The 16,293-nt window shown below is 40.0% G+C and overlaps 1 protein-coding gene across 8 annotated transcripts in view; it reads right to left on the bottom strand.

The window, feature by feature from the left end:
* LOC143020020 (gamma-tubulin complex component 6-like) overlaps positions 1-16,293 on the bottom strand; it is a 167,920-nt gene that overhangs the window by 58,695 nt on the left and 92,932 nt on the right. For 7 of the 8 annotated variants that reach the window (XM_076176129.1, XM_076176132.1, XM_076176135.1 and 4 more), the window contains 3 exons: positions 13,455-13,541; positions 12,603-12,723; positions 11,667-11,835 (listed from right to left, as the gene is read on the bottom strand). In XM_076176129.1, coding sequence (XP_076032244.1) covers positions 11,667-11,835; positions 12,603-12,723; positions 13,455-13,541 — 377 coding nt within the window. The remainder of the gene's footprint in view (positions 1-11,666; positions 11,836-12,602; positions 12,724-13,454; positions 13,542-16,293) is intronic. The other variant, XM_076176134.1, reaches the window with a different exon arrangement.

Raw genomic sequence — 16,293 nt, 5'->3', positions numbered from 1 at the left:
CTGGAACTTAATGAAGAAAAATATATGAAAAGAAATGAACAATATAGAAAAGGAAGAATGATGTATGAAAAAACAAACTTTGATAAAATAAGAGAATTCTTCCAACAAGAAAACTGGGAAGAAATATACAAAGAAGAAACATCAGTGGAAGAGAAATGGAATATTTTGACAAAAATTTACAAAGAAGGAGTGGAAAAGTATGTCCCAAGACAAAAACAAGAAAAAGAATATGTAAAATGCTGGTACAACAAAAGTTGTAGGGAGTTAAAAGACAAAAGAGACAAAGCCTGGACCGGATGGAAAAAAGACAGAAGACCTGAAAAATGGAAAATATATACTGGTTATAGAAATGAATATGTACAAAAGTGCAGAGAGGAAAAAAGAAAATATGAAAAAGATGTTATAGAAAAGTGTAAAGATCAACCAAAACTATTCTACAGATTTGTAAACAATAAACTGAAAAACAAACAAGACTTGGAGAAATTAAGACAAGGGGGAGTTGAATACACTGAGGAAATGGAAATGGCAGAAATTATGAACAAACATTTTAAATCAGTGTTTACAAGGGAAAATATACAACCTGAAGAGATTGAGTGGAAGGAAAAAGTCCCCCCTATGGAAGAAATAGAAGTAACGAAGAATGAAATATTGACACACTTGGGTAATTTTGATGTCAGAAAATCGCATGGGCCAGATGAAATAGCAAACTGGATTCTGAAAGAATGTAGGAATGAACTGGCAGACAAAATACATAGCATAATAAGCAGTTCCTTAAAAGAAGGAAAAGTTCCAGAAGATTGGAAAAAAGCAAATATAGTACCTATATATAAAGGAGGAAATAAAGAAGAACCTACCAACTATAGACCAGTCTCTCTAACAAGTACAATAGCAAAAATATGTGAAAGAATTATCAAAAGTAGATGGGTAAAATACTTGGAAAAAAACAACGTACTAAATCCAAGGCAATTTGGATTCAGACAAGGACGATCATGCGTCACCAATTTAATATGTTTCTATTCAAGGCTAATAGATATAATACAAGAAAGAGATGGATGGGCTGATTGTGCATTTCTAGACCTAAAAAAAGCTTTTGACAAAGTACCACATAAGAAGTTGCTTAAGAAATTAGAATATGAAGGAGGAATACAAGGTAAATTGCTAAATTGGATGGAAGACTTTTTGCAAGAAAGGAAAATGAGAGTAGTGATAAGAGATCAGCACTCGAAATGGAATGAAGTAATAAGCGGTGTCCCGCAGGGAACAGTTCTGGCCCCAATAATGTTTGCTATATATATTAATGATATGGATGAAGGAATTGAAAGCTATATGAGCTTCTTTGCAGATGATGCAAAATTACTGAAAAGAGTGAAAACTGAAGAAGATTGTGAATCACTACAGAGAGATCTAAATAAAGTACAAGAATGGAGTAGGAAGTGGGAGATGGAGTTCAATACAAAAAAGTGTAGTATAATGGAATTTGGAAAAAGCAAAAACAGAATAACAGGATCATATAATTTGGGAGAAGAAGGAATAAAAAGAGTAGAAAATGAGAGGGACCTGGGAGTCATTGTTATGAATAATATGTCACCTGAGAAACATATAAATAAGATTTTTGGAGAAACTTATAATTTAATAAGAACAATCAAAGTGGCATTTACATACCTGGATGAAGAAATGGTGAGGAAAATCCTAGTCACCCTGATAAGACCAAGATTGGAATATGCAGCAACGATATGGTCACCAAGTACAAAAAAATGTATAAAAAAACTTGAAAGAATACAAAGAGCAATTACTAAACTGGCACCAACACTCTCAAAACTATCATATGAAGAGAGACTACAAAAACTTAAACTACAGACACTAGAGAAAAGAAGAGAGAGAGGAGATTTGATAGCTATTTACAGAATCATGAAAGGCATAGAAATTACTGATAGAGAGAATCTGATAAAATGGGATGACAGAAATACAAGAGGACACGGAAAGAAAATAAAAAAAGACAACTATAGAAGAGATTTGAAAAAGAACAGCTTTCCTCACAGAGCAATAGACAGTTGGAACAAGTTAGATGAGAAAGTGGTGTGTGCAAAAACAATACATGAATTTAAAAATAGTTTAGATAAAATGAGATATGAAGACGGGACCCCACGAGCATAGCTCCCCTTCCCGTAAAATACAACTAGGTAAATACAACTAGGTAAATACACACACACACGCTCATCGAAGCAACACCGACCGTCGTCGCTGTCGTCGCGCGACCAAGAAGAAGAGGATTTACGACGAAAAAGGAAAACCTGGTTTGTACTGTAGGGGTGGGGAGTGAACGTGAGTGCCCGAAATGGTATCTATGCAGTGCTAGTTAATTGTGTTAACTCGAAATTAGCAAAAATGAATGAAAACGACTCGAAAGCCAGTTGCGAATCAGAGCCATCTGGCGGCAATCCACTGAACCGCGATGTAAACAATCAACAAAGCACGTGTTATGACAATGATTTCTTAGGGTTTGGTAAGTACGAAAGAAAGAACTTAAGTAGATTATTAGAGATAGAGAGAGAGATGAGCAAAAATAGGACTCGGTGGGAAAATGAAATCATGGACTTAAGAAAAGAGGTCATTGGTTTAATTGATTGTTTATCTAAGACTAACCATGAAATTTCTGACCTGAGAAAAGCTAACTTGGATCTTACAAACGAAATTAAAGAAATGAAAAGAGACATAAATGAACTGAAGAATGATAATGAAAAGAAGAAAACTAATGATAATAACAATAGCGAAAATCTAAAGCAGGAAGTGAACAACAAATTACAAGAATTGACACAAAAGATCGAAGAAAACTTAGGTGGGGACAGTATCCAGGAAATTAAGAAGTGGAAAGAAAATATTGAAAATAAAGAAATTGCTTTCAAAGAAATAGTCAAGCAGCAAATGCAAGATAATGCAAAAGACACAATCATTCAAGTGATTAACGAAAAAGCAAATTGGGTCAGGGACACAGTAGATAGGAAGAAATGTATTGTGGTTTATGGGCTTAAAGAAAAACAAGGATTGGCGAGGTACATGAGAGAAAAAGAAGAAAAAGAGACAGCAGTAGAAATCCTTAATGAAATTCAGGGGGGAGACAGTGATTCAGGCACAGACTTAGAAGAGACTTACAGAATTGGTCGCTATACTAAGGATAGGAATCGACCTCTAAAGATAAAACTAAGGTCACAAGTGGTAGTAGAAGACATATTTGAAAAAGTAGGTAACTTGGCAAAGAGTGAAAAATACAATAAGATATGGATAAAAAGAGAAATGAGTACTGAGGAATTAGAAAAAGAAAGGGCACTAAGAGAAGAAGCAAAGGAAAAAAACTTGAAAAGATCGGAGACAGAATGCAAAGAATTCCAGTGGAGAGTAATAGACTTGAGATTAAGACAATGGCGCTTCAAAACGAACAAAACAAGGGAAGAAGAAACCAGGGAGAAGGAAGAAAATTAAAAGTGGCCTATACCAACATTGACGGACTAATTTCGGGACTGAACGAACTCAATGATTATCTGTTAGAAGCAAAACCAGACATAATGGGAATTGTAGAGACCAAACTAAGAGGTGAAATACCATCCACTGTTATCGGACAAGGTTTATACAACTACTGGATAAAAAACGGGGACAAGAAACAGGGAGGGGGAATCATGTTCTTGGCCAAGAAAGACCTAAAGGTGACAAAAATTGCAGAGGGCAAAGGTAATGCTGAATTGATCATGATAAAAGTCGAAGGCAAGAATATGAAAAGTAGAAAGTTTGTGGTGACTTATGTGCCTCCAAAAACAAGCGCTTGGAAAGAAATCGAACATAAAAAAATGCTAGATGACACAAGAAAATCACTCAATGAGATACTAATGGGTAAGGGTAATCTGGTAGTTATGGGGGACTTCAATTGCAAAGAAATTTGTTGGGACAGCATGACAGTGCAAGGAGGAGATGACTCGTGGGGCAATGTACTGCTAGATATGACCATGGAGTACACAATGACCCAATGGGTCCGTGAAAACACAAGGTACAGAAATAATGAAGAGCCATCGAAACTAGATCTAATATTTACAACAGAGCCTGAAATAGTGCATAAAGTCCAGTATGAGACACCAATTGGAAAGAGTGACCATGTACTCATCGAAACTATACTAAAGGAAGAAATAGACATAGAGAGGAACGAAAAGCATAGGAAAGGAAGACTGAGGTACAACAAAACAGACTTTACAAAACTAAAGACATTCTTCCGGAATGCAAACTGGGAAATATTTTACAGGGAAGAAACAGCAGTGGAAGAGAAATGGAATATATTGATGGAAAACTACAATGAAGGGGTAAACAGGCATGTACCAAGACAAAAGCGAGAGAGAGAGTACATTAAATGTTGGTTCAACAAAAGATGCAGTGAGGCAAAAGACAGAAGGGACAAAGCTTGGAAAAAGTGGAGAAAAGACAAAAAACAAAGCAAATGGCAAATTTATGTTAACTATAGAAATGAGTATGTTAATGTGAGAAGAGAGGAGAAAAGGAACCATGAGAAGGATATTATAGACAAATGCAAAGAGCAACCCAAACTATTCTATCGGTATGTGAATGGTAAACTTAAAAACAAACAGGAATTGGTGAAACTATGCCAAGGAAACATAGAATACACAGAAGATTTAGAGATGGCCGAAGTCATGAACAATCACTTTAAATCTGTTTTCACCAGAGAGAAAATACCAAATTGTGACATAGACAAAAACAAGAAATCTCCCCTCATGAATGAGTTTACAGCATCACTAAAGGAAATATCAGAACATTTATCAAGGCTGGATGTCAGAAAATCACATGGCCCGGACGGTATTGCAAATTGGATTCTAAAGGAGTGCAAAGAAGAACTAACAGACAAAATACACATCTTAATAAACAGCTCACTCAAAGAAGGAAAGATACCCGAGGACTGGAAAAACGCTAACATTGTACCAATACACAAAGGAGGAAACAAAGAAGAACCCACCAACTATAGGCCAGTATCACTAACAAGCACCATAGCCAAAATTTGTGAGAAAATAATCAAGAATAGATGGGTAAAACATCTGGAAGACAATGACATATTAAACCCAAGACAATTCGGATTCAGACAAGGAAGATCATGCTCCACAAACTTAATATGCTTTTACTCAAGACTAATAGACATAGTGCAAGAAAGAAATGGATGGGCTGATTGTGCATTCCTAGACTTGCAAAAAGCCTTTGACAAAGTACCACACAGAAAACTACTAAAAAAACTGGAACACATAGGAGGAATACAGGGAAACCTACTAAAATGGATAGAGGACTTTCTGACTGGTAGAAAGATGAGAGTAGTGCTCAGAGAAAAATATTCAGACTGGAAAGAGGTGATCAGTGGAGTACCGCAAGGATCTGTGCTGGCACCAATAATGTTTGCTATCTATATGAATGACATGGATGAGGACGTGAACTGCTACATGAGCTTCTTTGCCGATGACGCCAAACTGCTAAGGAAAATAGAAACTGATGAGGACTGTGAAGCACTGCAAGAAGACCTAAATAGGGTATGGAACTGGAGTCAGAAATGGGAAGTGGACTTTAATACTAAGAAGTGTAGCATAATGGAGTTTGGAAAAAGCAAAAACAGAATAGCAGGAAAATATACAATTGGAACCAAAGAAGTAAAGAAAGTAGGATCCGAAAAAGATTTGGGAGTAATTATCACGAACGACTTGTCCTATGATATACAGATTAACAAAATTGTCGGGGAGACTTACAACTTGCTAAGATCAATAAAAGTGGCGTTTACATACTTGGACGAAGACATGATGAAAAAAATATTGGTTACATTGATAAGGCCTAGATTAGAGTATGCAGCGACATTGTGGTCCCCCAGTACCAAAAAGAATATAAAGAAAATAGAAAGAATCCAAAGAGCAGCTACAAAAATGGCACCTGCACTTGCAAACCTATCATACGAAGAGAGATTGGCTAAACTGGAGTTACCGACACTGGAGCAAAGAAGAGAGAGAGGTGACCTATTGACCATCTACAGAATCATGAAAGGCACAGAGGTACTCGATAGTGAGAGCTTACTTAACTGGGACAAAAGAAACACAAGAGGACATGGAAAGAAAATAAAAAAACATAGCTATAGAAGAGAACTGAAGAAAAACAGTTTTCCTCATAGAGTTTTGGACACTTGGAACAAACTGGACAATGGAATAGTATGCGCAAAAACCATTCATGAGTTTAAAAACAAACTAGACACTGCAAGATACAAAGGCGGGACATCACGAGCATAGCTCCCCTTCCCGCAAAATACAACTAGGTAAATACAACTAGGTAAATACACATATATATATATATTTATATACACACACACACACATATATATATATATTTATATATACACACACACACACAAATAGTTTAGATAAAACGAGATATGAAAACGGGACAGCATGAGCATAGCTCTCCTTCCCGTAAAATACAACTAGGTAAATACATACATACATATATATATATATATATATATATATATATATATATATATATATATATACACAGTGAGACCTCTTATTAACGGACATTAATTAGCTGTGTTTACGGTGTTTTTGCTGTGTTTTCAGTGCTGTTGTTTAGTGCGTGCAATCACTCTGACACCCAAAAACCACTCCAAATTAACAGATTATTCACATCAACAGACACCATTACCCCCCTTTTAGTCCGTTAATGAGAGGAAGTACTGTATATATATATATATATATATATATATATATATATATATATATATATATACATACATACACACACGCACACACATGTCGGTCGGAGTGGCAGCGAAGTCTTGACTACGGTGATTTCTACAAGTTTCAAAGATCACGATGACATGGAAGTACCTGTGTTATATTAATAGGGAAGGGGAAAGCTCGTGGTGTGGTGGGAAGGTGAAGAAAAAGGAGAAGGGGAGGGATTACTGAGGAAAATGGAAGGAAATGAGGAAGGGGAAGATCGGGCCCAGGAACCACTCAGACGGTATGTAAACAAGACGGCCTGATGATAATGGTGAAGTTGATGTGATTAGTAAAAATGTAAAAATTAGAAAAATAGATAAGAGCAGCACAATGGAATGTGAAGATAACTATTTCCATGGATTTAATGAGGGAGGAAATGACCTCCCCTGACTAGTAAATTTAGAGGAGAAACTAAAAGAAATGAATGAAAATTGGGAAGCTAAGTTTAACCAAATTGAGTCAATTACTCAAAGAGTTGATAAGCTGGAAGAACTAAAGAAGGAGAATCAAAACCTATCTAAAGAAATACATACATGCATACATATACTAAGGCTTTTTCCCCCTTACAAGGGAGGTAGCCAAAAAGGAAAAGGCATAGAATCACTTCCACCCATTCCATCCCTGAATACACTCCACACCCCTCCACCCTCCCTCTCATCTTAGCACCTCCTGGATGACGGGTCATCCCTGCACTTTGTCCACTGCACACAGCACATCCACAGCAAGGCAGCTTCATTAAATCGGCAACCCCCCCTTTCCGTCCCCCCCATGCATAAAAGGAGAAGATGGGGAGAAATCCCTTCGGGCTGTGTCAAATTTTGCTCACACATACTACCTCACCCCCCGTCCCCCCGCCCATTCCACCTCATGCATCACAACATCATCCATATACAACCATTCTCCATTCACCCCTGTCTTCTGTCCTCTCCCGTCCTTCCTCAATAGACATTCCCCTCTTCCCCAAAGCCCCCTTCACCCCATCCATCCACCTCATCCTAGGACGTCCCTTCATGTTCACTCCCTCCACATCTGCCTTCCATACCTCTTTTACTAGTCTTTCTTCACTCATTCTTTCCATGTGTCCAAACCATCCGAATACTCTTTCATCAACCCTATCTCCCAACTCCCTTTACACCCCTGTTCTCCTCCTCACCTCCTCATTTCTCACTCTATCCAGCCTAGTAACCCCCATCATACTTCTCAGACACCTCATCTCAAACACATTCAAACTCCTCTCTTCCTTTCTTATGTCCCATGTTTCTGCCCCATACAGTGCTGTTGGCACAATCACTCCATATTGTCTCCTCTTAGTATCCATTCCCAACTGTCTATTCCTCATTACACTTTTTAATCCAAGGCATTTACTCACTTCTCTCAATCTACATTCTACCTCCACCTTTGCACCCAAGTATCTAAAACTATCCACTTCCTCCAGTCGCTCTCCCTTAATGCTCACTTCCAGACTACTGCCACTTTCACGCCTTATACATCTCATCACCTTACTTTTACCCACATTTATCTTCAGCTTTCTTCTATCACACACTCTCCCAAACTCTGTCACCAACTTCCTCAATCCCTCCTCCGATCCTGCCACAAGCGCAGTGTCGTCTGCAAACAACAGCTGGGTCACCTCCCACTTTTCTCCATTTTCTTTAACCATCTCCAATCCCTGACCCACCACCCTTGCATTTACCTCTCGCACCACCCCATCCATGTATAAGTTGAACAGCCAGGGCAACATAACGCATCCCTGACGAAGTCTCACCTTTACCTCGAACCACTCACTCTCTCCATTTCTAATCCTGACACAAGCTCTACTACTCTTGACTGCTCTTAACAGCTTTCCTCCTATCCCATATATCTGCAGTATCTCCCACAGTGCCTTCCTATCTACCCTGTCGTAAGCCTTAAAAAAAAAAAAAAAAAAAAAAAAAAAAAAAAAAAATCCTTACCTTTTCCTATAGCTCTCACATATCTGTCTTACTACAAAAATCTGATCTACACTACTAATATACACACACACACACACATATATAGCAAATACAGTGTTTAAGGAAGTCAAGCATAAGTACAAATGGGAGAGGGTGGTGGATGGAAGGGTGGCAGATAGAGCGTTAATGGACTATATAGTGGTGACCAGGAGTATGGTAGGAAGAGTTAAGGATGTACATGTTCTAAGGGGAGAGAATGGGCGAATATCAGATCATTTTCTGGTGGAAGGTAAATTGAGAGTGGAGAACAGGTGGAGAAAAAGGAAAAGGGCAGAAGGTAGGGAGGTACTTAGAGTGAACTGCTTAAATGAGGAAAAAAAGGAGAGTGAGTTTAAGAAGAAACTGAAAGAGGAGTGGGAGGGAGTAAAGGATAGAGTAGAACTAGGAGTGGAGGAGGAATGGGGATGGTTCAAGGAGGGAGTCATAAGGTGTGCAAAGATGGTGTGTGGAACAAGGAGGGCGGGTGGAAATAGAAGGAAGGGTAGTGAGTGGTGGGATGAGGAAGCAAAGAAGGGTGTAGAAGAGAAGAAGCAGGCATTCATAGATTGGCTACAAATTAGGATGAGGGAATCATATGAGAGGTACAAAGTAAAGAGAAAGGAAGTTAAGCATAAGATAAAGGAAGCAAAGAGGAAAGCAGATGTGAAACGGGGAAAGAGTATGACAGAAATTTTTGAAAGTAATAATTTTAGATGATTTGGAAGGAAATTAAAAGAGGAAGAGGAGGCGAATCAAGTAGAGAAGAAAAGGTAAAAGGTGCAGATGGAGAGATGATAATGGAAGAGAAGGCGGTGAGAGGAAGGTGGGCAGAGTATTTTAGGGAGTTGCTAAATGTGAAGGAGGGTACGGAGGGAAAGGTAGTTGCAGTGGGAAGCACTAAGAAAATGAGAGTGATGAGTGAGGAAAATGGAGGAGAAATAGGGAAGTATGACGTGAAAGCAGCTGTTAAGATGATGAGAGCAGGTAAGGCACCTGGGTTGGATGGATGCCATGCAGAATGTCTGAAGAAAGGAAGTACAGTTATGGTGGACTGGTTGGTGAGGTTATTTAATGTTTGTTTAAGAGAGGGTAGAATGTCAGAGGACTGGAGGAGTGCCTGTATAGTTCCGCTTTACAAAGGAAAGGGGGACAAGTGTGAGTGTAGTAGGTACAGAGGGATCAGCTTGTTGAGTGTAGTTGGGAAGGCTTATGGGAGGGTCTTGATTGAGAGAATTAGGAGAGGAACAGAAGGAGTAATTGGTGAGGAACAGTGTGGTTTTAGGACAGGTAGGGGATGTGTAGATCAGATTGTTGTGGTAAGACAGATATGTGAGAAAGCTATAGGAAAAGGTAAGGATGGTTTTTGGGCTTTTATGGATCTGGAAAAGGCTTACGACAGGGTAGACAGGAAGGCACTGTGGGAAGTACTGCAGATATATGGGATAGGAGGAAAGCTGTTAAGAGCCGTCAAGAGTTTTTATGAGAGTAGTGGAGCTTGTGTTAGGATTAGAAATTGAGAGAGTGAATGGTTCGAGGTAAAGGTGGGACATCGTCAGGGGTGTGTTATGTCGCCCTGGCTGTTCAATCTTTACATGGATGGGGTGGTGCAAGAGGTAAATGCAAGGGTAGTGGGTCAGGGGTTGGAGATGATTAAAGAAAATGGAGAAAAGTGGAAGGTGAGCCAGCTGTTGTTTGCTGACAACACTGCGCTTGTAGCAGGATCAGAGGGGGGATTGAGGAAGTTAGTGACAGAGTTTGAGAAGGTGTGTGATAGAAGCTGAAGATAAATATGGGTAAAAGTAAGGTGATGAGATGTACAAGGGGAGAGAGTGACAGTAGGCTGGAAGTGAGCATTAAGGGTGAGAAACTGGAGGAAGTGGATAGTTTTAGATAATTGGGTGTGAATATGACAGGAAAGGGAGGGGTGGGGGTGGAGGTAGAATGTAGATTGAGAGAAGCGAATAAATGCCTTGGTGGATTAAAAAGTGTAATGAGAAATAGACATCTGGGAATGGATGCTAAGAGGAGGTTATATGAAGGAGTGATTGTGCCAACAGCAATGTATGGGGCAGAAACATGGAACATGAGAGATGAAGAGAGGAGTTTGAATGTGTTTGAGATGAGGTGTCTGAGAAGTATGATAGGGGTTACTAGGCTAGATAGTGTGAGAAATGAAGAGGTGAGGAGGAGAACAGGGGTGGAAAGGGAGACGGGAGATAGGGTTCATGAAAGAGTACTAGGATGGTTTGGACACATGGAAAGAATGAGTGAAGAAAGATTAGTAAAAGAAATGTGGAAGGCGGAGGTGGAAGGAGTGAATATGAGGGGGCGTCCTAGGATGAGATGGATGGGTGGGGTGAAAGGGGCTTTACAAAAGAGAGGAATGTCTGTAGAGGAAGGACAGGAGAGGACCAAAGATAGGGGTGAATGGAGAAAGGTTGTGTATAGATGAGGCTGTGATGCATGAGGGGGAGTGGGTGGGGGATGGGGGACGAGGAAGTATGTATGAGAAAAAGTTTGACGCAGCCCGAAATGGATTTCTCCCTGTCTTCTCCTTTCCTGCATGAGGAGACAGAGAGGGGGGGTCGCCGAATTTATGAAGCGGCCTTGTTGTGGATGTTCTGTGTCTTGTGACACTGCTTCTGACCCAGGGCAGTGGACAAGATGCAGGGTTGACCCATCATCCAGGAGGTGCCAAGATAGGAGGGAGGGAGGAGGGTGGAGGGGAATATATGGGAAATGAAATGGGTGGGAGTGATTTCTATGCCTTTTTCTTTCGGGCTACCCCCCATATAAGGGGGAAAATCCTTTGGTGTATATATATATATATACATATATATCAATAAATTCTTACCTGTTGACAGCATTCTATGTTTAATGAGAACTGATTACTTACTGTGCAGCTACAGGAAGCCATATGGCTTTAATAAAGAAAACAGGGAGACATGTGACTTTCTCCGATGTAGCATCATCAGTTGGAGTCTCCACCTTCATATCTGACATATTTCTGGTGTGAGGCTTTCCATGAAGTGCTGTTCCAGTAATGTCAATCAGTTGAGGACCCTCTACAAGACAGAAATAGAAAATGCAAATAAATGTCAATAGATTCATTAACAAACACACAGACCTGCTTCAGTTCCTACACATACAATACATACTTACAGCACTAATACAGGAAACAAAACTAACACCATGTGCCACACTATACTATCTATATACCAAAATGCTTCCCCCCCTAATATGGGAAGTAGCTAGCCTAAGCATACACCCACCTCTAACCCATTTCTTTCCCTTTTATCTTAGTTCCTTGTGATGGATGAAAGACCATCTACACCCCCCACCCACAGCACCTCCACAACAGGACCCAATAGCTGAAGCTGGATGACCCCCACTACTTCATTTATGGTGACACTCCCTCTTTGTCCAATCATGAATAATTAGAGAAGCCCAAAAAGAAATCCCTTTGACCCATGTCAATTTATCTTTCATTCACAACCATTCTCCACTCACCTATCTCTTGCTCTCTGCCTTCCCTGCTCAACAAACATTTTGTTTTACTTAAAGCTCTCTCCACCCCCAATCTATCCATCTCAATTTTAGTTTTCCCCTTTAGTTCACTCTACCTCTATCTGCTGGCTTTCTCCTCATCTGCCTCATCTTCTCATTTCTCACTCTATTCATCCTTGTAACCCCAACCAAACTTCATAAACACTATATTTCAAACACATTCAAATTCATTCTTTCTGTTTACCTTGCAGTATAAGTGTCATACGCACAATAACCCCTTCATTAAACATAACATGTAGCACCATGGATGGATTTTAGTACTTACTGATAATTTTGTGATAGTTTTTGGTATATGGCTGCACTTTGGATGCTATAGTGAGGCGTCTAGCATCCAAGAGATCATTCTTCACTTTTACATCCATGTTCCTCTCTTGGCCATGTGTCTGCTGCCAGATATAACATATAAAATGCTTAATCCATGTAATTTTCTGGCATGATCAATATTACTGACTGATGTTAATATTACAATTGAATGAAAAGAATTAATATGACACAAAACAAGAGCAAAGATGCAAAGGAAGGGGAATAAAAAAAAGGAAAACTGAAGTGGATAAAAAGGAGAAATATGATAAAATGGATAAGGAGGCAAGAGGAAATGCTAGATAACTGAGAGAGGTCAGGAAAGACAATGGGAAAATGAGATGGTATATAGCATGAGAAGTGAAATATGGAGATACTGTATAGGACAAACATAAAAACTTATAAAATCATAAGAATCAAGATTGTAAGAGACAAAACAATGAAGTATACAGGAGAGTGATGAAGAAAACAGAACTACATTAGTAAAGGGAATGAAACTGAGAGTACCCAATACATCATATTCACAATGAGGAAGAGGGAAAGAGAACTGAAATTTTTTGGCTAAGATAACACACTGACAATAACAATTCATAGTAGATTGGGAAGATATGGGAGCAAGAAAGGAAATATAAAAAAGGGAGCAAAAAGATGGGGATTACACACATTTAAGTGAATGAGGGAATGATAGGGTCACTGCAGAAGGTTGGGAGTAAAATTAAACACTGCTAAAGCCCCATGCTGCTGTGAGTATGTTTATATAGAAACAAAAAGACTGATTAATGATGTTGTATAATGCCTAACAGCTTATTAAACCTACCTCATCTTGGAAAAATTTGTGAATGACTGAATCTGAGACATGACCATGAATGTTTCGACCTCTGGCACGAAGAATTTCACCTCCAATCTGGAAAAAAATAAGACTTATTTAGACTTGTATTCTAATGTTGAGAGCAAAAAATTCAACTTTTCATCATTGCAAATAATCATACCATTTTGTACCCTTAATGCAATATCTTTTATCATACATATTATACTTCTCTTCCATTAATCTATTACTATGAACTCCTTTGCTCCAGGAGGAGCCAAAATAAGAGGAAGGGAGGGGGGTGAATGGGAGTGGAGTATGTGGGGATGGAATGGGTGGGAGTGGATTTTGTGCCTTTGTTTTTTGGCTACCTCCCTTATAAGGGGGAAAAAAGCCACTGGTATATATGTATAATACTTCTCTTCCATTAATCTGTTACTATGAACTCCTTACTAATTTCTCTCTGTCCCGAATAGACCACAGAACCAAACTGCTCTAGATGTAATTACCACACAGAAGACACACAACATATCCTACACCAACCTATCTATCTACCAAGGGCTTCTTCCCCATTGTAAGGCAAGTAGCAAAGTCAAAGGCACACAACCACTCCCACCCACCACCCTTGTTTCCCTCTTATCACACTTCCCTTCCATTACCTAAATGACAACAAAATATCTTTTCCTGAGTGACTTGAGGGTCAATCCAATGTGAGGCATGGTTTACCTGCAAGAGACCTGGGGCAACAGATTAATGGACTGATCCTTAGTTACCTTTCCCTGATTCTTTGCCCACGATCAATCAATTGGTTGCCACAGGTCTCTCCTGATGGAGAACCATGTCTCCCAGGTAACTGGTCACAGTCACCAGTTGAGCTAAATCATTCAGAGAAGATATTTTGTGTTGTCTGGGTAGGGTAAGAAGTGTAGAATAAGGTGTTCCATGCCCTCTGCATGATGGCTGTATCAAAGGTAGTTGGTGTCTTGGGCCAGATCAGTTATATGTTGGTACTACCCGTCATCCAGGAAGAGTCAAGATAAGAGGGAGAGAGGGTGGTGAATGGGAGTGGAGTATGTGGGGATGGAATGGGTGGGAGTGGATTTTGTGCCTTTGTTTTTTTGGTTACCTCCCTTGTAAGGGAGAAAAAGCCTTTGGTATATTGTATGTACTACTTTAATACAAGGTGGTGACCTTCGTGCAGCCATACCAATGTGGTATCTATCTGTTTAGAGACCAATCCCTCACCCCAAGGTCTCTCTTGCAGAACACATGGCTCCCAGGTAATTGGCAATGCCCACCAGGCGGGCCCATAAATCACATAGGAATGAGATACTGTGTTGTTGATTTATGTGTCAATTTGGTGGCTGTTGCTACCTAGGAGCAGTGGATCTCTTACAAAAGTGATCTAGGGCAATGGAGCAATAGACTGGTCAGTACCATACTGTATACTATATTTTTGTACATACATACATATACCAAGGCTTTTTCCCCCTTACAAGGGAGGTAGCCAAAAAGGAAAAGGCATAAAATCATTCCGACCCATTCCATCCCTAAATACACTCCACACCCCTCCACCCTTCCTCTTATCTTAGCACCTCCTGGATGACAGGTCATCCCTGCACCTTGTCCACTGCCCTGGGTCAGAAGCAGTGTCGCAAGACACAGCACATCCACAGCAAGGCCGCTTCATTAAATCAGCGACCCCCCCTCTCTGTCCCCCCATGCAGAAAAGGAGAAGACGGGGAGAAATCCCTTCAGGCTGTGTCAAATTTTGCTCACACATACTACCTCACCCCCCATCCCCCCGTCCACTCCACCTCATGCATCACATCATCCATATACAACCATTCTCCATTCACCCTTGTCTTCTGTCCTCTCCTGTCCTTCCTCGACAGACATTCCCCTCTTCCCCAAAGCCCCCTTCACCCCATCCATCCACCTCATCCTAGGATGTCCCCTCATGTTCACTCCCTCCACATCTGCCTTCCATACCTCTTTTACTAGTCTTTCTTCGCTCATTCTTTCCATGTGTCCAAACCATCCTAATACTCTTTCATCAACCCTATCTCCCAACTCCCTTTCCACCCCTGTTCTCCTCCTCACCTCCTCATTTCTCACCCTATCTAGCCTAGTAACACCCATCATACTTCTCAAGACACCTCATCTCAAACACATTCAAACTCTTTCTCTCTTCCTCTCTTTATGTTCCATATTTCTGCCCCATACAGTGCTGTTGGCACAATCACTCCTTTATACAGTCTCCTCTTAGCATCCATTCCCAAATGTCTATTCTTCATTACACTTTTTAATCCACCAAGGCATTTACTCGTTTCTCTCAATCTACATTCTACCGCCACCTTCACTCCACCTTTTCCTGCCACATTTGCACCCAAGTATCTAAAACTATGGTACACTCATTCTGAGTACCATGACATAAAGATATTTTATATATAAATAAAGTAGTCCATCTGTTGCCCAAGGTTCTTGTAAGACCCATAGCTACCAGGTAACTAGGTACAGTCACTGGGTGGGCCCATAAATTACTCAGGGAAGAAATACTGTATAGTTGCCTAGGGACTGTTGGTGTAGGGCATTGCTGGATGAGAGGTTCAGTGTCTTCCTTTCTTTTCTGTGTTTAATGTGTACCTATGGGAGGGGAATGTGCCAGAGGACACAAGAGGACAAACATGAATGTAGTAGTTTTAGAGATATCAGTTTGATGAGCTTATCTGGAAAGACATATGGGAGGGTGTTATCTGATATGATTAGGAGAGGAATAGAGTGATTGGGAAGGAACAGTGTGGGTTTAGGAAAGGTAGCGGGTTTGTGGATCAAATATTTGTGATAAGGC

This window comes from Oratosquilla oratoria, chromosome 38 (genome assembly GCF_046742065.1).
Source record: "Oratosquilla oratoria isolate Oo_2021 chromosome 38, ASM4674206v1, whole genome shotgun sequence".
Taxonomy (NCBI): domain Eukaryota; kingdom Metazoa; phylum Arthropoda; class Malacostraca; order Stomatopoda; family Squillidae; genus Oratosquilla; species Oratosquilla oratoria.
Note: the sequence above shows the minus strand (reverse complement) of the source record. Positions and strands in the feature narration are given on the sequence as shown.